Genomic DNA, 21,167 nt, shown 5'->3' with positions numbered 1-21,167 from the left:
ACACACTGTAGTGCCGAACCAATAGGTGACATTACGGTGACTACGTCCACTACATACAATCTATGTCACCTACAAAAATAACCTAGCATTTATTTTTAAAAGGCAAGGTTAAGCAAAGTTAGCTAAGTCTGTTGTTACAGATACAGTTAGAACAATACCTGTTCAAGACTTGAACTTCCCCCGGGATGGGAGCAAAAATATGAGCAAAAGATTAGCGTAAACACAGCATTTTATAAACCCCTTTTCTGGGTTTTAGTTTTGAAACATATCCTCTTGAAAAAAAATTTAAGTCAGTCTGAGTTGTCGTTTTTAACAACTCAGGCTACATAGCCATCTATACTGTATATACACACTATGCTGGATTGTGTCCACTTCTGTTCAAAATGAAGAGCCCTTAGTTTAAAAAAGTAACTACGAATTTTGAGTCATATCTACTGTTATTTTTAAGTGCTTATGTGCTGTACCAAAACGGCAAGCTTGACAGGCACAGCGGGGCGTAGCAAAGACTTAATAAAACGGAAACATATTGAGAAAGTAGTGAGCCAAGAGAGAACATGTAACCTCGGGTCTACTTTCCCAGTTTGGACACATCAGTGGAGTTCACCTCTAAGTGAATATCTGATTATGCGTAGAGGAAAAAGTCAAGAAATGGCACACAGGCTATAGAAAGTGCCAATTCAACCTCCACTCCTCCCTCCCCTCTCGCCGGCCATAAAACGCAATGTAATAGGATTCCTAAGCTTTTCCAGTGACTGCTTCCACTATCACACAGACATTTAAGTGCACTAATCCATGACAAATTGTCTCATCTGATCCATGACAAATCGTCTGAGGGGCCGATAGAGACGAGGTGATGGAGGGAGGGGGAGAGATGGATGGGGGGGGGCAAGACGATTGAGAGCTGGGGGAAGAGGACACGGAGAAAGAGCTGCTCGGCACCTGAATGATCAGGCAGTTATTGCCTAGTTTTTAGAAAGGTTGCTTTCATTACCTCGAAGGGCATGCTGTGTGATAGAAAGTGGGATCATATAGCGCAGATGAGCTCTTTCCACCTAAACTCACAGTTTTCAAAGCAATTATAATCCCATGTGGAGGTAGATTATAGGATTTGCACCCCTTGTCGGCAAAATACCGGATTTGCAGATGCCATGTTAAAAAAATAAAAATGTTTCTAATTTAATTTGTGTCGTATAACATTTCTGATTTCCACTGCGCTCTGGTTTAATCAGCGTTTACAGACTGTTTTACACACACAAGCCAATATTTAGCCAAACTCAATAGCAGAGATTCAACCAATTAAAAGGCTATTCCTCAATCTTGGACAGTAATGACTTGTATTTGTAATAATAAATATCATTAAAGCGTCATCCATTGAAATATAATTGAATTTTCTTTCACCATTAATTCTCACTAATTAGTTTCCAGAGTTTAATGGGGATGTAAATAAAGCTGATTTAATGGCAAAACAAAAAACACAGAGCTTGTAAAAGAAAGCCTTTCCCGAGGGTAGTATGGATGGATTTGCCGTTCATAAAAGCTCTTACACCTCCATAAAAGAAGCGAAGCAGTAAGATAACCACTTTGAAGGCGACTGCCTAAAAAATGTGCAGCTCACTTGAATTTCTGTCGCTAACACCGTCGTAATGAGAAGTCTGAAAACTATGGAAATGAGTTCTGAGGTGAATACAGTGTGTGCATTCAGGTTTTGAGCCAGCTAATTTCTTCACATTCCCAAACACTGGCAGGAAAACCATCAATCTTCTGAAGCAGCCATCCGTTCGGCCATGGAACGAAAAAGGAAAAATAATCAATTCATACTGCGTGTATATGGTTTCCAGATTCTACCCCGTCCTCATTTACAAGAGAGCTATCCTAAATTAAGTTCAAAGTATACTTCAACAGCCTGTATCTTGTCAGATGTTTTCCTCTCTAGAAAACCCAGTGTTAAGGTTGAGTGAAGCAAGCAGGACCCAAATGCAGATAACACTGATAATACCTTTATTTCAAGGATAATAATATAATTTGGACAAACAGAACACTCCCCGGTGAACTCAGTCACCAACAAAAGACGAACCAACACTGAACACAGGAAGAGACAAGACTAAATACAGGGAGGGGTAATCACTAGAGATGTCCCGATCCGATCACGTGATCGGGGATCGGAGCCGATAACGTGATTTTGAAAAGATCGGAATCGGGAGAAAAGAAATCGGGGATCGGGATTTTTATTTTTTTAAATACTTTTTTATTTTTTATTAATTGTTACAAAACAAAAATGCCCATGTTCAAGTCTTAAAGTCATCCTGAGGCCTTAGTTTTGGTTTCAAATGACACAACATCATGTATGTGTTGCTTCTTTAGGGCTTGTTTTCATAGACATAGATTCTTTTTTTTCTCTTAATGCATTTCATAAAGATCTGATCGGGAAAAATCGGTATCGGCAAATTGTCAAAATCAAATGATCTGAATCGGATCGGGAGCAACAAAAGGTGATCGGGACATCCCTAGTAATCACGAGACGAGAAACAGCCGGGCAGAGGAGGAGAAACACAAGGGCAACAGGTGAACACAATCAGACAATTAGACACACCAGGGAAACTAACGACAGGGAGGAAAAACACAGAGAGAGGGACGAGACAATACACAAGGGAGAACCGAACAGCAAAATAAACCCAATACAAGACATACAAAACGTGACATAACACAAGAATCGTGACACCCAGACCCTTAGATGTAAAGTAAAAAACTTCAATAGCAATAAAGCCAAAGCCGAGCTCTATAGTATATTTTTGACAGTTGGTGTTCTTAAAGCCAAAGATGCTTTCCCTGATTTACCAAACACTTCCTCTCTGATTAGCTTGTTTGTCCTTATGATGCATCTCTCCTCATCAAAGTAATTACATGTTTTCTTTCACATCAAAGGTTTTTTTTTTTACACGAAGGAGAAGGAAGCATTATGGCACATTGAACAATGAGCTCATTAAAATGCCTTCCAATCATCTGAGATAATACTTTACAAGCCGTTTCAAAATAAGTGGATGAAAACACAGCAGCAGCATTGCATTAAATATCAGCCATTCACCATCACCCATTTTGTGTAAAGGGTCATATTTTTCATGTACATCTGAAACCAGCATCCCTATGGCTACCACTCAGAGTTTATTTCACCGTTTAAATACGATCAGCATATCATTTTCAGAATAAAGGGTTTAATAAGATGTGATCGCTCCGATATACACTGCATATGGCTGCCATAAAAAAGGGTCAAACTTAACGTCGGCAACAAGCTCCTATCAAAGTGTAACAGGCAGAGTAGAGTTAGTTTTACAGCTGCATGCAACAAGATCCTGTTGTTCTATTAGATCTGAGACTCTCTTAAACTGCCCTGTCAGAGTCATAATAAAACAAAGCAGCAGCTAAAGTGTTGTTATATTCAGATATGGCCCCGCTGGGTATTGATATATTAGGAACATGGCTGCTGTAAGGAAACTACGGCTGAGCAAAAAGGTATACAAATACAGTACCTGCCAAGCGTTGCCTCAAAGAAAACTGACGACTTAAATGTTAACACTTCATTAATGCACTTTTTGTATTTAAGAAGGGACTGCACATTAATCCAAATAAGCACTTGACTTTGACCAGATTTGTCCATATTAACAGGTTGATAGCATTAAAAGAAAACATACAAGAGCACATAAGCACATACAGAAACACTTCAGTCAATGTATATCGTTCACACGTTCACTGGCTTGTGTTGGAGTCTCATACTGTCAACAGTGCCCTGGTTTTGCAGCAGTGGTGTTGGCAGGGAGTACTTTTGCTCGTTGTGTTGGCAGGTGAGGAGAGCGCCGAATCGGGCTTGTGTGTGTCATGTCACATTCAGCTCATCTGTCAACGTACTGGATTATTTCTTGAGAGACCAGAATTGGCTGCCCAGAATCAGGCCGCCATCAATCTTCCGCCGCAGCAGAAAGACGCAGGGGGAAGCTGTGAGAAGCGGAGGCTCATGGGAAAGGGAGCGGCGCCACTTTCCGAGCAGGTGACGAAGCAGTCAGGAAACTCGTTATTCAATCTCCGCCTCAGCGGTGACCATGCCGATTTGTCACGGAAACATTTGAAAAAAATAAATAAATGGGATACGGAAACTTTATCTCAGCAGTCACATTCTCGTTTTTTTTTTTAAGTGTGCACCGTCAGCTCACTGTTGAAGAAGGCGGATGCGCCGATTTCTCAAATATTGTCAGATGCTCCAACAGGCCGAGGGATTAGATTTATACTGAGCTCCACATGACCTTCACTTCCTCTTCAGATACCAGCACAGCCCCTTGTCTGTGCATCTATGCCTATGTGGGATGCTTTGGGAGTTTTGGTACCACATCTCTCAGACAGTAGTCCGGGCTGCATGCCAAGATCCAAATAAACTTATTTCAGGATGTTGTCTAACTAAATACCATCTCCCAAGTTCACTTCATACCTTGTATATTGGGTCCTGAAAACAATACATTAAATTTCAAAAAGCAGCTTCAACTGTCTTATCAGCAAGCAAAATATAATTCATCAATAATCTTAGCAGATGGAAAGGCAAGTGTGAGTCCATTAATCTGTTTATCAGCACAGACATCTTTAAATCGTGTAATTCTCACGCTTCATTAGCAAAAACAATTGTAAAACTTAATTTCTGTATGGTAGAGAGTATATCAAAAATATTTTCATCGTCTTTTAGAAACACGAGAATAATTTGATTACGGAGAAACAGCAAAGCATGAAAGCCAATGGATTGCACAAGGCAAGACATCTTTTTTCTTTTTTTGCTACGTCCTACATAGCCCTATCTATTTATATCTGAGGGTTTTGGCCTCAATGAAACCAGAGAGCTTCTCAAATTATAAAATCAATTCTAATTCAAATATTCATCATAGCATTTCAATTCTGAGAGAGCAGTTCTGGTTAGATCGGTTAACGCCACTCCACGGCTGAGTAAGATTGATGTCAGCTTAATCCTCTTAAAAAAAAAACATGATATACTTTAAATGGTACAGTTTGCCGAGCAGCAGAGAAGGACTGTGCTCTCTTTGAGTGCCCGGTTGTGATAGACAAATATCCCCAGGAAGCCTACAGATTAGGATGTTAAAATATCACGACACATCCTCACGTTATAATTTTGTCAGCTCCAATTAAGGCTGTCATCCATCGCAGATTCAGAAGTTTTCTAGAGAGTAATTGTGACATTTTAAAAGACCATCGATCCAAGGTTGATTGCATCTATTCAGTAAATCCTCTTTCGTTTGAATACTTCTTGGTGACGTCATTTAAAATCGTCTGGCTCAGCCTCAATCAAATCTAACACCATGAATGAAATCTGAGACATAAAAAGACAGAATCAACAGAGTGTGTTTATCATCCATCTGTAGAGTGAAGGCTTGAATGCTCTTAGACTTGACGTGTCCTGAGCACAACTCCAGGATCCCCAGGGGTGGATGAAAACACCACACCACAAAGGCCTCTGTGAGAAAATGGTGTGTAAATGTGTGAGCATCTGCATGTCCATACCCGCCTCAGTGTTGTATGTAATGCAGAAAATGTGGTCTGTCTGACAGGAAACCTTCCAAAGAACTCTGAGCAATAACTATCCTTTGCCTCTTCTGGAGCTACACCCAGGGTAGTGATTGGAGGGAGGGGGCTTTTATTTTTTCCTTTCTTTCCCTTTGGGACTTCTGCATTATTCAAGAGACACTTACTGAGCCTTGCACTTCCTTGTACATCTTTGGCACCAAGCTCCACTTGCCAACCAGTCAGAAAGAGAAAAAAAACACAAAAAAACTGCAAGCCAGCCTTTAAAAATTCATTGGAGCTCTCTGTCGCTCATCCCTCACCCTCTTGTACCAATTAACGGGAACCGGATACTTTGAGAACTTTCCCCCCCCCCATCACAGCTTGGATTTTCCTGTGTCAGCTCAACAAAGCAAAAAGTACGCCAATTCTGGGAGATGCTGCCTTAAAGTCACCAATGTTCAACACAAGATTGGGGAATTCGTTGCTGGACTTTTTCTTCCCCCCCCCCCTCTTGCTGTGCTTCAATTACTTGTCTTTTTGCTCGGCAATGCGACACACACAAAGGGGAACCAAGCTGAAGATAGCATCAATGTTTAACAGCTAGCTTGGCTTCTGGAGAGAGAGCCACTCTGTGTTCGGCATGGAGTCACACTCATTGTTAGAAGCTTAAAAGGAAGCCTTTGCTTTGCTCAAGAAAACATTTGCCTTCCCTGTAACAACCCCACATAGAAACAGCTGGAAAGCTTTTCCATAATCAGAGAATTAGATCCGCCTTGCCGTCTACCCTCCACTTTTGCCCCTACGGTGCATTAGGCGTCAGGCTTAATTGCCAAACGTTCAAAGTGCAAAAAGGGGGAAACATAATTGTCATTTCCTTCTAAGCCACAGTGATCAAAGCTCCCTTGGCTACCAGCACAGTATAAGGATGTTTTGCCTACAGCTCGTCCTACTCGTAACAAGTCTTCCAGCTAATTTCAGGATGTAGTAGTAGTCAAGATTTCTTTGCTGCACACGTTTAAATACACTCTTTATTCAAATGTCAACAGAAGTGTGCAACTCAGCCAAAGAACCAAAGTGTATCACTGTGAAAGTACACATATGTCAATAGAACCACATGTTTATGCTAAAATAAATAAAGTATGACTAAACAAGAGCACATAACTTGCAATTTGAAGCCCAATTAGCATTCGCTTTTGCTAAACTGTGCGCACGGTGAATCATCATGTTCGAGAGTACCATACTGTGGCAAATCATTCTGACATAATGCAGCAGCCATGTTGTTGCTTTTTTTCAACAGCCAACGATGAGAACTGCTCTCCCCATCAAAGGCAACATCTCGCACTTAAACACTGCGCAGTAAAGCCGAAATCTGTACAAAGAGGTTCACGTACCCAGGGTGAGGATGTCGGTGCGGCCGGGCCGGGCCACATGGTGCTGCTGGATGGTCTGGTAGAGAGTGGCCTGGCACAACAGCAGGAAGCCCAGGCTAATCCACATGGCCAACAACCAGGACATGGTAAAGCTGAGTCTGCAGGAGGCGCACAGCAGGGGGGGAAACCACAGGGAAACATTTGTATTACAGCGTGTCTTCATACATATTTACAGCAGACACATGCTTTAATGTGTCAAACAAAAGAAACATATTAGTATTCTGCTGCATTGTCGGATATAACCAATACATGTTTTGTCCACAGTATCTCTACTAGATGTATTTAAAAGGTTTGTGCTTTTCTTACCATAACGTTGGGAATGAAAAGAGAAATAAGATAAAGAGGCTTCAATAAAACCCCTGCATACTCAAACACTCAATCTTGACAATATGTCTCCTTCAAACCTGTTTTAGCCTGAAAAGGACAAATATGAAATTAAAGTACAAAAAAAGGAAATAATCTTTTACAGACGGCATTATTTCTGTAATCATCTGTTATGGAAATTACAGTTTAATTGACAACAGCAGCAGCGGTATTCCAAATGTTTGTAAAGTATTGAATTTCTAAGCACGAAATGCCTTTTTCAGATTAGTTTAGCGCCTGCCTGATGGCTGCTGAGGGCCAGCATATGGAGACACGCCTTAGCTCTCATTGAATAATGAGGTTCTCCTCCTTTCTAGGTGTTATCAGCGCTTCTCTCTATTCAGGACCCCGCAGTGGGAAATGTAAAAGCATCAACCCACCTCCTTTAAACTAAACTCCTGCTTGGTGTGTTTAGGCTCCCTGCCGACTACTGATTGGACACATTTATAATCCTCTCTCATTTTAAGAAGATTCTATTCCACCCAAATCACTCACTATATCAGATATCACAGGGACTGTCTAAATGTTTTTACTTTTGTCAGTTTTCAAATACTTCAGTGACTCTGCTGCTCTTATGTGACAGTTTCAATCTTTCACCCCTTTAATGTTTGATTCTACCATATCTCAAAACACAGGAGAATATTAAGCAGACACATGAGCCTCAGGGAATCTCTTCAATATAAGCTTCCAACCATGGATATTTCACATTTAAATAAAAGTATTCGGAGCAGAAATGTTTCAAATGTCTGCAGAATGAAGTCAGGCCTGATCCACTGTGTTGTTTCCACAAAGCATTAAAGCCACTGCTTGCCGTTTACCTCCAACTAGACCTCTTTGTGTGTTAATCTGAATATGAGATTAAAGCCATTAGGCTACTAAATGTTGGCCCATGTGTTCAGTGCCCTCAGTGACATTGAGACTGCTTAATAATCAGAGAAAATTAAACAGCACATTGTAAATCCCCACCCCTGCGCTATATCCAACATAATCCGCGGTTTTGTGGAAATGTGAGCGGGTCCCGTGGGTATGTTTTCCATTTATTTTTTTAACCACACTATTTTCTGTTCAGCAATCTGGCTTCATATTCATAAACATCGTTGCGCTTGCATGGATATCTGCATATTGCATGATATGACGGAGCTCATCCCGGTGATCGGAGGCATTTGTGCCGAAAATAAAATGTAGTTCTTACCGGCGGCGTTTTTACTAGAGGTGAAGGCGCACGGCAGACTTGAAATAAACACGAACAAACATTGCCATCGTTTTAAAGGAACTTCGGGAGGTAAGGGAAGCAGCTTTCAGGAAAACAGAACTCTTCCTGTCCCCGCTGCAGCCTCGTGTTAACAGCGTTTGAAAAAGCTTTCAAACAAATATCCCTCTTGTTTTCCACTCGGATAAAAATCACAGTAAAAGCAGTTTACTCTCAGTTTTGGAATGTTGCGTAAAGTCATCGGAGGACAGCTTCTTTCTTTATGCGTAATTGGTAAATCTCGCAGCGTGGATAGTAAATGCAGTCGAGGAGTGAAAAGCAGCAGACACACCTGCAGGCGCACGAAGCACCTGCGTTAAACATGGATCCAACAAAAAGAGTCTTGATTTTTTTTTTTTTCTTCTACTGCAGAGACAACTTTCGTGACGATTCCCTAACAACACGTGTGACTGATCCTCATACAGCAGGGAGATCGAGGTGCCACAGTATTATTTAGGCTGCCATTTTATCGATGCTTTTAACTTTTTTGCATTTCCTTAGATTAACTTCACTTATAAAACGTCTTTAAGCATTTTGGAGTATCGTAAGAATGTTTGTTTTACATGTAATACTTGTATAACTGCTCAAATGCTATATTGGTTTGTGATATTTGGGGTGTTTTTAGTGGAAGCTCTCTTTTATACTTCACTATGCATAGAAGTCGTTATCTAATCAACACATTTTTCTTCATTCCTAAAACATCCCCCACCCTCCCTGTCCCCAAACACCAGAGGTATTCCTTGAAAGTCTCACACCCTTACCTGAGCAGTGTGTTCAGAAGGAAAGGAGCTCAGTCGAAATCACTGCCTCCCTGCCAAGCAGTCTCACTTCTCAGTCTTAAATCCATCCATAGTTTGAAGCCAGTGATTCCCGCACCAAATTCCAGTAGCAGATAAGCCAAACACGGCAGAAAAAGGAGCTATAACGCAGTTTTTTTCTCTTCTTTTTACCTCCGCAATATTCTCAGTTCAGCTCCTTTTGAAAATCCTTGGGCAACACAATCACCAAAAGCACCCAGTGTCAAAAACTGACCAGCATCTGAGTTGATGGCAGGCTGATCATGTCACTGCTGTATCAGCCACATGCATGCAACATCTCCTGTCCTCTTCTTCCTTCAGTCTGTGTCTATCCCCCGTCAGTAGAAGTCCAACGTTGTGATGACAGGGAGCTAATTTACCCCCCCCCTTCACTTGTCGGCTCCTTCTCACGCGTGCGGCGGAAGGCTCCAGTGGAATGACTGCTCTGTCTGCTCTTGGCTGCGTCCCCCCATTGAGAAGCTGTGCTGATAGTGTGAGCCTCAGTCCTCTCTCCAACGCACTAAGTAGAGAGTCTGTGTCAGAGAGGCAGAGCGGGAGAGTGTGTGAGTGAGCGTGCGTGTGAGTGTGTGTGTGTGTGTGTGTGTGTGTGTGTGTGTGTTTTACAATGTAGCCCAGCTGGAAAGAGAGAGAGAGAGCTGAGAGAGATCACATGTCTTAAAGCAAGACTGCCCACTTCTGCATCAAGACTTCATCAGCAAATGAGGAATACTTTATTAACCCACCCCTCTTTAGATCCCAGCCTCCGAGACGTTGAATGTGTTCTCCATCGGCACATGTGTGTGAGTCTAAGAGGGTGTGGGGGGAAGATGACTGAATGTGCCTTTTCTTTAGTCATCACCCGGCAGCGTTTAAGGGGTGAGAGTGAAATATGCTCCAAGCACAGCACTTTTAATAGAAGGCAGCGTGCCTCATCACGGCGCTGCAATCACCATATTATCTATTACTCCTTCTACATGCTTTTTGTGGTGAGGAGCCTGGATTGGTTTTTACGGCCTGTTCTTTTTGGAGGTTTTCCCACCGCTCAAACACACTTGCATCTGCAGCGGCATGCCTGAAAGAGCCTGTGAGCATCTTTCTGTCACATTCCTCACAAACTGACCCTGCTGGCTCTGAAGGAAATGACAGCCACTGTCTTTTGTGTATGTGTTAGCGTGGGTGGTTGCACGTGTGTGTTTCCGCTGTGCCTGAGCCATGCAGGCAGGTGAGAGGAACCAAGTGTTGTTTGTGTGGATTAATCCTTTTTTCCAACACATTTCCTTCCATGTTGAGGAGCTCCCCTTTAACTTATTGCACTGTTAACCGGAGATGTACAGTATATGACAATCCCACGCACCTGCCACAGCTGACTCACTCACAGTCTGACATTTCACTGAAAATGAACCCTATGCTACTCAAAACAATACACAGCTGAGGGGCTAAATAAGCTGGCAGACAGTGAGGATGGTGCTGGTATTGTGGGGGAGTGCAGACAGATAAACTTGATGATGAATATCTGGAAACACTTTGTCCTGGAGCTGGAACTGCATCCTGATTTATTTGTACTGTATGCTTTGGTTGTGTCAATACAGTTTGTGTATGCCTTGCAGTGCAACGTATCCTTGTGACTCTTTGTGTATGATATCGAACGTTATTGCTAATTATTTCGTAGGTTCAACAATACAAATGAACTTCTGCTTCTTCTTTATACTTTCAAAAGTTAACTTTGAGCTTTACAGAACATAACTTGGTCTACTTGGTTAGGTTTAGTACAAGAGCATGGTGCTGCTATCACCACCTATCATACTTCTGTTTAGTTATTCAAAGTGTAATGTGAATACCCGAGTGGATGTAAACCGAGACCTCCTTTTGTGGTGATAAATTGGGGGAAGTTTTGCAGCAGTTATTCCTGTTTGTATCCATGTGTTGTGTTTTTTCAGACTGCGTCCTTTGTGTTCAAATAGATCTGCAATAATTTAATGTGAATGCAGATATGAATAGCGAAGCTGCCATCTGGATCTCTGTTGGGTTAAAGCACGCCACATGTTAAGTGACCAGTTTCACATTAAACAAGAGCCGCAGAGTAATTAACACATTGATTACTGCTCCTACGCTGTCAAGCTTTATTAGCACACAATGGCTTGATTACCAATAAATTGGCTTATTTGTGTTCGTGCACATTTGTTGATGTTCCCTTTTGTTGGGAGCATTAATTGCATGCACGGTTGAAATTCATTTTGTCTTAATGTCTCTATGATCTGTCCCATTGGACTGAGATGAAGGCGTGAAATGAAACAGGCCCACAAACAAGCCTCAGAGGAGAACTTAAGATTGAAGGCATCCAATTACTACATGTCCCTTTCAGTTCCGATGTGGTCTACCAACAAAAGTCTCCCATTTGTATCTTCCTTTTTTTCCGTTTGTTGATTTGTTGTGGTCTGTTACTTTTCATTCTGCGTCAGGCGGAGTTGTGTTGGGAGAATGGACAGAGACAACAGCATTTCGCAGTAATTCTGGATTGTTGTCCTGGTCCCTCTCTTCTCCGTCTCCCTTCTCAGGGGCTTCCATCATTTCCAAACAGCTGTCGCTACAGCCCGTGCCAAGTCCTAACCACAACCGACCAATCACTGGCCAACTCTGTGTTTGGATCTGGGCAGCCCTGTTAAACAGAGAGGTTTGCCAGCATCGCTCACTTGCTCTCCATCTTTCTTTCCCATTCTGTCATCCCCTTTATTTTCCATTTCTCCCTCGGGCTAATAAAACTCTTCCTTCCAGTGGAGCCAACAAGCTTTAATGTGCACCCGGTAGCTATACCAAAACCATTTCAAAGCCCCAGCCGTCGCTGGTCTCCTGTAAAATATGAGCCCTCGTCCACTAATATTTCTACATACGTCTCAAGATCTCTCACTGAAGCAAACCAAGCATTTCTTCATTTGTCGAGGGGAGCTGTTTTGTTAGTAAACCTACTCTCCGTAGACACTTGCTCCATAAGCCATTCTATCAGAGAAAAAGGTAGAGCGACACAGGAAGGTGGAGATAGAGGGAAAGAAAGAAATTGCCAAGACAGATTAAGGCAGGCAGAGAGAGAAAATTCATTTTGAAGAAGTATGCAGTGGCAACTCTTGGGGAAGAGAAGAAGATGATTAATGCAATGGAGGAACATGATCTGTAGAAATAATTTATTTCACATTTATCTGAATATCCTTTTTTAGCAATTGCTCACAGGTACACTACTGAGGGGCCTGGCTTCAAGGAAATAGTAGATTTTTAACAGTGGACTTTTACGTGTATAAGGTTCTCTAAGGTTAGTGGATTTACAGTTCTCCACACATAAACCTCTCTGGCTTTACCTTCAGCTTTTCTCTACCATCAGCAGATCCTGGGAGAACAAACACTGTTAGTCAGTACAAACCCTACGAGGAAAACACAAAAACAAATTGTTATTTTATAGCCAAAAAGATAAATGATTTTTGCTGTCGCGTCCCTAATTACTTTCTCATTTTCATCAAGAGGGAAATTCAAGTCAGTTCATCACTTACACACTTCACTCTTCTATAATTGGGCCATTTTTTATTTACTAGTATTTATTATTTTATTTTTTTCAGAAGTAGTGTGGCATATCACTGTATAAAGCTTTAGGGAGGAGGTTGGGTTAGATGGTTGGGCATACTATATGTGTGCCTGTGGTAAGTTGCTTTTTTTATGCCATGTCCTTTTCCTAGCCTTCAACTGTCATCTGTTGGTACAGCTGCCCCTTAGTCCTATTAGTGCAGGGCGAGAAGATAGTAACCGGTGATCCTTCTCTGCCAGATTGTGTATGTTGTCTTGGCATTGCAGCCTTAAATTGTGTTTTGTCTGTGCTTGTTGTTATGACCTGCTTGCTTGTTATAGCCCTTTCGATTTGTTTGCTTGTCCTGCCTGCCTTCACACGGCCGACCATAAGAATGCCTCTACACAAGGTAAGGACTGTTTTCACTGTGGCTGCATTGTCTCTGGAGTTTGCTCTTTGTTTCCAGCTTTGTGATCAGCTGTTGAACTGTCAGTTTAAAAACAAACCTCTGTTTGGAGACTTCTAAAAGTGAGATGGCGTCAGGCCTCAGTGACATTGATGCAATGGTGTCAGGCAACCTGAGCTGCCTGCTGAAGACCACATGCAGCAGCCAGTAGGTAGCTTGAAATAGTATATTGTTTTGCACCCTGGACTGTGGTTCTACTGTGGACCCGCTTCGAATCGACCTATTGAATGGCCATTATCACCGTGCTAAATAATAGTTTGAAGGGTGCTGCTAAGCCTGGAGGTTGAGAATGCCATTATCATCTATTCACATGGTTGCTCACTGATACAAATACAACAAGGGGTAACCTTTATCAACCTTGGACATGAAGAGAGGAGGAAGTCTGATAACTTAGTAAGTCTACTTAGGGTGGGGGAGAGTTCATGGATGGGCCAAGCAAACACAGGATTTGATCAGAGTACGTTTCCCCTGTTAAAACTGAAAGTCGAACTTAAACATGACCTTGTTTGGTTTCTGGGTAATTTCATTGTTATTCTCCTTCTTGCTACTGATGCTTGGGCTTGAGTGAACTTTGAGGAGTCTCATCCTTCTCTCAAGTGGTTGGTTTACTGTTGATGTTGAGAGAACTTAACTAACTCTGCGAATTGTGGCGTTCCTCTGAGTGCAGATTTAGGTCCATGTTGTGATTGTTTCATACTTTTTTGGACAAATGATCTATAATCAAGTTTCCTTCCACTACTTAAATATCAATACCATCTGCATATGCTGCCCGAGATGTGGGCATATTTATGGTGATGAACATACTGCAAACATTTTAAATCTTGGCAAACAAATAAGACGCTGTCACTCTCTGCATGCTACCCTTTCATAACAAGCAACATCTAATAATCCATCAGAAGCCAGGCTCTCGTATCAAATGGTAACATTAAAGTTTGTGCACTGAGCCGTTTATTTACATGTCCGAATGCCATTCAGTAAATGATTCCTTAAATTGCTCAATCAAGAGTATTATACTCACACTAAGACTATTCAAATAATCTTATATTGTTTCTGAAATGATGCTTTTTGTAGTTACATTTGTAGTCAGAGTATATGTGAGTGTCTATGGAGTGTATAATGCACTAAACATACATACTGTTGATAAACAGCACTGCAGGGAGAAAATCAAATCATCTGCATACAAACAATTCCAGTCTTGCAGATTTATTTACTTTCGTTGTTTGAATATAAAACACTTTTTCTGTCGTCTTGAAAAATGCTATACAAATCATAGTTATTATTGTTATTAAATTGGCTTTCACTACCTCACCTTTGAGATAATGTATTACTTATGGCATATTTGCACTCAAGCGTATTGAAATAGCTTTCAATGCTTTTTTGTGTGTTGTGTGGAAAAAGCATATTATTAAAGATCTGTGTGCCGGTGCCTTTCTCCCCCTAACTCCAAGGGAATATTGCAACACATTCAATCATATACTGTAGGTAGCAATGAAAATAAGTTGTGGGTTTTTTGTGTTTGAAGTGGGTCAGAAATTCTGTGCTTCGTAATGCGCTGGGACTCACCAGGTCTCTGCAGGGGACGTTTCCTTTCCCTTGCCAGTTCAGGACTGAGGAGTAATTGAGCACTAGACGACTATACTCTTGGAGATGATGGCAGCCATGGAAATGTCCCCTCACAGACCAATAAAAATGTCCTCTCCTTCTTTGCTGTAATTGGACCAGGGACAGTGGGGTTGGGTTCTTGCCCGAGGAGACCACCTGTAGAAATGCTTTGCTCAATACACTACTATTAAACTGATGAGACAGGGGACTCACTGAGAGAAGAAAAAGCGTGATAAAGAGAATAATGATGATGAAAACAAGGAGACAAAGCCCCCCTGCACCCACTGCATTTCACTTTTCAATTGGAAAAGGAGCAGACGTGTAATTGATCAAAGCTTCGACAGAATGACAGCTGTCAATGTTCCTCGACACGATTTCTACTGATCACAATGTACACAAGGAGTCAGAGTTAGACAGAGTGAGGGATTTATCTGACTGCTTGTGCTTGATTTATGAATATTGGGATTGTTTGATGATAAGACTCTGGTTTACAGCTAGCATGTGAATCTAATTTTAAACCGTTACAATAAAATGTGACTTACATGCAGATCCTCAGTCTTTCAATCTTTTTGGTAGAAATTGATTTACGTTGAAAACATCGAAAGTAATCTACCCAGCGAAAACTGCACTTTACATTATTTAGTGTTGATTTTCAAACCTGCATTAATTGATTAGTTTGGTCACCTGGGGGGGATTGCAACACGCTGTAAACAAGACGTCAACATAATGACAAGATGATACCGTCTCTTCACTAACAGTTTGCTTATTTACGCATCCAGGCGACATGGACCAGCATTCCTTCTCATTTAAAGCCTCTCCGTTGAGCTCTGTTTATGTCTCCTATATCTCCTGAGGGAAATATCAGCCTCTGAAAGCTCTCCTGCGTTCACTAGCCAGGCACTAACTCGCCTGCTGTGTGGAGATGATGCTGATGAGAGCCATGAAAGTGAACCAAAAGTTTTTTGTTTTTACCTTCAAGTATGGATGCTTGGGCACAGACCCAGGGGCCCAATGTGTCAGGCATTCACCTTCAAAATGTCACTCAAACACACAAGGTATAAATAGACCAAAAAGTGAACAGACACAAAATGAACACAAAGAGATACAAAATAACCTCAAAGAAACCAAATAATTAATTTCAGGCTTTACAGTAAAAAAAAATAGAGGCAAAACATCTGCCCGAGATATTGAAATTACCCCTGAACATGGACATCCTAAAGTTTAGTGGGACTGTTCCTCCGTTAAACCCTCCAGATTGGGGCCTGCTGACTTTGTCCAAATTGAAAGATGAAAGCCTTGCACTGCTGTCATTATTTTTCTAAATACCTGTTTTACAAATGCAACCTTTCTTGTTGTTTTTCCAACTCGGTTACATGTGAGGATTTCAACTGGAAAAAAAGGTAAAAAACACACATCAGAGCAGGGGAATAATCACAGACTGAACGGAGTGTTAAGGCCTTTCAATGTGAACCTCGCCTCGGGCAAGTTGAGAGTCACTGAAATGTTTTTCTCTGAGGATTTTTGCAGCATAGACCTCGAAGCAGTGCAGTGAAACAGGTTTGATCCTAAGCTGACCCGTACAAAAGGCCATGATCCCTTTCAGTACGAGTCAGTTTTCACTTTAAAAAAACACACAGACAGAATCAATTCCCTCCATATACAGTTACAGAATGTGCTGAAGAAAACGTTTTGATAAAAGTAAGAGAGAAACAAGAGATAGAGGAAAGCGAGAACTGGCTAACAGATAAAGTGAACCAGGTAAGGCATTCACACTCGATCCCCATTCAAACATCCGTCTGGCTTCTTTCCTCCGCTGCATTCAGGCTGCACAGCCAATTCCAGGGCGATAAGCCGGTTGTGTGCTTCTCAAGGTAAGAGAGTGAATAGAGCAGTACAATATGTTGCCGATGCTGAGGAGGGACAGAGCCTACAGACTGACCTTCCTTACGCCAGCTTTACTTCAGTGAGGGAGGAGGGTTTCAGAAAGGGCTTATTCTACTCGCTCACCTTTGACCTGTCTAGCTGCTCAAGCCTCCTGTCCATCACTCACAGAGAAGCAGAAAAAGAGGGAAATAAGAAAAGAGATGGCTTCAAACTCTGAAAATGGATTAAACCCTATGTTGCTTTAGAGTGTGGAGATGGGGAGGAAACGGGGGAGTTGTCAGCCGCCTCCTCCATGTGTACAAGTGGATGAGCAGGTCACGGTATATTAGAGGGTCTGGAGTAACCTTTTACGTCAGCCAATGAGACAATGGTGTTCAGCGTTTTCCCTCTACTGACAATTATGATCTGTTGAAAGTGGCAGTGAAGCCCTGAGGGGAAGAAAATGTTGCCGCTGCAGAATGCCAAAGACCCAGAGTTCCACCCACGAAGGATTACTTTTTCCAATACGATTCACTGGAGTTGGATAGCGACTCAGAGCTCTTCATTGAGTGGTACTAGGGATGACTCAGCTATACTTGAAAGCAGCATTATGGAACACACATCTGCTAGAATGACTCACCAAGTCTAGATAAGAGCGACTGCGATTGAATCCAGGACAGGACCAAAGGATCATGCAACAGGAAATGAAAATCATCAAAAGAAAGCCTTTGTGTGATAGGAATAAAGTGTGTTTAAACTCAAATGTATGCTGTGTGAAAGAAGCATGTTTGTTGTCCTGAATGTTTTGAACTCTTAAGGACCACGGCTGACCATGACAGACAGTTGATGATGATGAGCCAGTGAGCTGTAACAACTCGCTCCAGCAAAAACAAAATCTCCTACAAGTCTCAAAGGAAAGCTCTGTGAAGGAGGCATCCAATTCCACCTTCCTTTCAGCGATCGTCCGCCAGGCACGCAGGAATGAAAGGAGCAGGATTGAGAGGGCAAGAAAGCAAAAGAGATTGAGACGTCCAGAGGAACGATGGGGAGAGGGAAGCAGGCGAAAATGCAGAAAAGGAACGGAAAAGTATGAAGCAAAGAAAGGAAGAAAGGTGGTGGGAGGGCCGGGGATTTTCTTCACTCACTCCTTTTCTCCCTGTGGCGATGTAGATGTTATTTACTGCGGCCTCTACTCCCCGGTGGGATGGGAAGGAAATGGGCTCTTAACTGGGTTTCCATATATCACCTCCTGACACTGATGCTTGTAGTTTTGGAATGCCTACATCTGATGTTTCGTTTTAAAATCAATTATTTACAGAGTATCTAAAGAGCCTTGCAATTCATCACTGCTAATTGCAGTGCATCACCCCCTGTAATCGATCATGGCGGCACCATCTTGTTCTCGTTCAACTTTGTTGTGTGGATTGGGGGAAAACCGGTGAATAGAACTGTGGTGACTTACTGTACAGTGTGAGCTGTGAAATGATGGAAACAAAATCACTTAGGGTAAGTTTATCATTCATATCAAACAGCAAGAGAAAATGACTGCATGTTATCTGCAGTTATCGTGGATGTATGAAGAGCATTGAGGGGCCTTCTGATTTCCTGTGAGAGTTGCTGGGTGGCACATGAAGCCAAAATGGCCTGACTTGAGAACTTCCAAGGATCTTCCAGCGATCTTCCTGATGTGTTGGGTCTAGACCTAACTTTATCTGTAGAGCATGTGCACTTATGTTTTCTACAGGCCTCGCATCTGCTCCAGCACATCTGGTCTTGGACTAGTCAGATGAATGGAGAGGGAGAATAACTCCGGATTTGACGTGATTTCCAGACGTGTCTTTCCCATTGTAAGTCATTGGCAAAAAGAATGGTGGGACCCACGGTAACATGGGTAACATCTTCCGGCGTAGACTGAAAACTCATCTCTTTCGACTCCACTTCGAGCGATAGAATTACTAACAAAGGGCTGGCTTATCTAAAGCCAGTTGAGTAGCACTTGAAATGTTTTAGCTCTATGAAACCTGATGTACTTATATGATTCTGTTTTCTTCAAGTTTGTATCTTGTTGGTCGAACGCACTTATAAGTCAGCTAAATGCAATGTAAGGTAATGTAATGTGACCGACGCAGAAGTTGTATGGCCGGCGTTTGGCCACTATGAGAACTTTACTTCAACACCCGGCACTCTTCATGGGGGCTTAAGAGTTATCTTAACTTAGCTAACACTAAGATGGCATGTCACTCTGCCTGCCATGCTTAAATTACGAAAATCATTTTAGGGGAACCCATACATTTAAAGAGCGTTTTATCTCACAAAAGATATAGAAAAACTCTAACTATCATTTTCAGTGACAGGGATTTGTCTCGGACATTAGGCTACAGGTAACCACCACATGTGTTTTCCTATTGTGTGGCAGAAACTGATGAGCCCCATGAAAAAGTCCCTTTATTGCCAGGAAAGCTGTTTGCACCTGTAGCCCACAGGGTGTATTAACTTGTCATCCGCTGTGGAAATATGTTTAATTTTATACTCATTGTTTCTGCCCCCGAGCAAGAGCTTTCACAGTCTGATTGCTTTTACATGAGGCTAATGAAATATGATTGCATTAGGAAGCAATCCAATAAATACATTAACCTTTACAAATCAAAACGCGTCAACCCTTCTTAGCTGTTGCTGTTTGCCTAAAATTGGCTGGATTAAACAAAAACACAATTATCCTCTTTCATTTTTGGTGTTTGTTGAGTAAATGGACCTGTTACTCCTCCTCTTAGCATCTCCTGCTTATCTCTCCATTATCAGAAAAAAGGGATGTTTTTGTTAGTTAAAATGCCAGAGACCTTTATGAGCAGCACAAACACTGAAAATTGCATCCTACACAAGGGACATTCTCTTTATAGCTGGAATCGCTGTGAATTGATGAATTTTGCATGTAAATGACCTTCTCCACACTCATTATTTCTGGATGCAGTTCATGTCAATATCTTCAAGGCAGATGGAGACAGGCCTGACAGGAAAGCGGGGGGTGTGGCTAATATGTAGTAAGAGCAAGGTGAATGATGGTAAGATGATCACACTGAACGAGGTGAAGACAGCGGGAGAAGATGGGGGCAGCGTGAGCGGAGGGGGGAGCGGTCTGATTGACAATTTGCATCCTCTTCAGAGGGTATCAGGGGACATGATTGAATCCAGTCAGGCTGAACCCATTAGGGGAGCGCTGCTGTCGGAGGCCGAGCAGAAAGCCATTCACCGGCACCCAGTCCCTGCTCTTCACCGGTCTCCATTTATATTCATGCCAAAGCTGAGTTATTGAGGAAGAGGAGTGAGAGAGAGAGAAAAAGAGGGACTCAAGCGGGCCACGTCCAGCCATCCGTTTGCTATTTGTTCTTACCCATTGCCAAGATCGCTCACTTAACCTCGGTGCGACTGATCCCATTTGCATGTGATTTTCATGGGTCAATATGTCTATAAATTGGATGCAAATTGTAGACATGTAACATCTCAAACCACTTAAAAGCACCTCGCAAAAATATATTTAAAAGCTCTTGGGAAAATACAAATGTCATTTGCATTTTCTGTTAAATGTGTCTCCTTTCATTAGCCTGCCTTTACAATGTTGCTTTAACTGAAGATGCGTTTTCTTAGGAGACAGCCATGTCAAACATATTGGTTGAACTGAGGCAATTGCACCAGGCTTTCTTGGTTCTTCTAAGTAATTCCCAGGTGTGATGGGAGCAGCAGAGATGTACTACACATGATGTGAGAAGCCGCAGTGGCTCAAGGCTGCTGGGAACAGTTTCCCTGACATCCGTCCCACCCCTCATGTTTTCATTCACTCCAGCCAGACAGTTGATCCAGAACAGCGCCTGAGAGTTTGACTAGGTGACAAAGGGGGTGGAAGGTTCTGGAGACTCTTCCGCACATCCCCATTTATCTCAGAAACACAGCATGTACGCCCAAAGCTAGAGTGCTGCAGAAGTCTTGGTTTGTACCAGCCAGCTGTCAAAATGGAGAAGGTGAAACCACGCCGGCAGACTTCTTCTACTCAAGAGTAAAACCAGGAGTTCTTAGAAATCTCATCCTTTCTTCGTGAACACTTGGACTGGGCCTGTTGTTATCTGCAGCGTGACTCAGAAGTAAGCAAAAAATAAGGAACACTGGTTATTTGAAAAGAGTAATATTCACATTTGAGACTGTATCTTAGAAGTGCACTCAGTTGGACGCCAAATTGCCTATTAGGCTGTTTTCATAGAAGCTGCCATGGCGCCACTAATCCAGTTTTGCTTCTTGCTTTGATGTA

General features: G+C 42.1%; 1 protein-coding gene across 6 annotated transcripts in view; it reads right to left on the bottom strand.

The window, feature by feature from the left end:
- The window catches only part of tafa1b (TAFA chemokine like family member 1b), a 115,574-nt gene extending 105,624 nt beyond the window's left edge, over positions 1-9,950 (bottom strand). The window contains exons 1-2 of one of the 6 annotated variants that reach the window (XR_013808209.1): positions 9,357-9,950; positions 6,945-7,081 (exon numbers count right to left, since the gene is read on the bottom strand). Coding sequence is in view for 1 of the 6 variants with exons in the window: in XM_079681357.1 (XP_079537483.1) it covers positions 6,945-7,081; positions 8,888-8,919 (169 nt within the window). In the remaining 5 variants the exon portion in view is untranslated. Of the gene's footprint in view, positions 1-6,944; positions 7,082-7,289; positions 7,413-8,538; positions 9,000-9,356 lie in introns of those variants that run through there. The other 5 variants (XR_013808210.1, XR_013808211.1, XR_013808212.1 and 2 more) reach the window with 5 other exon arrangements.
- Between the last annotated feature and the right edge of the window lie 11,217 nt (positions 9,951-21,167).

The sequence above is a fragment of the Notothenia rossii genome, assembly GCF_949606895.1.
Source record: "Notothenia rossii genome assembly, chromosome: 5".
Lineage (NCBI taxonomy): Eukaryota > Metazoa > Chordata > Actinopteri > Perciformes > Nototheniidae > Notothenia > Notothenia rossii.
The sequence above is the reverse complement of the archived record's forward strand: the minus strand, read 5'-3'. Positions and strand labels throughout refer to the sequence as shown.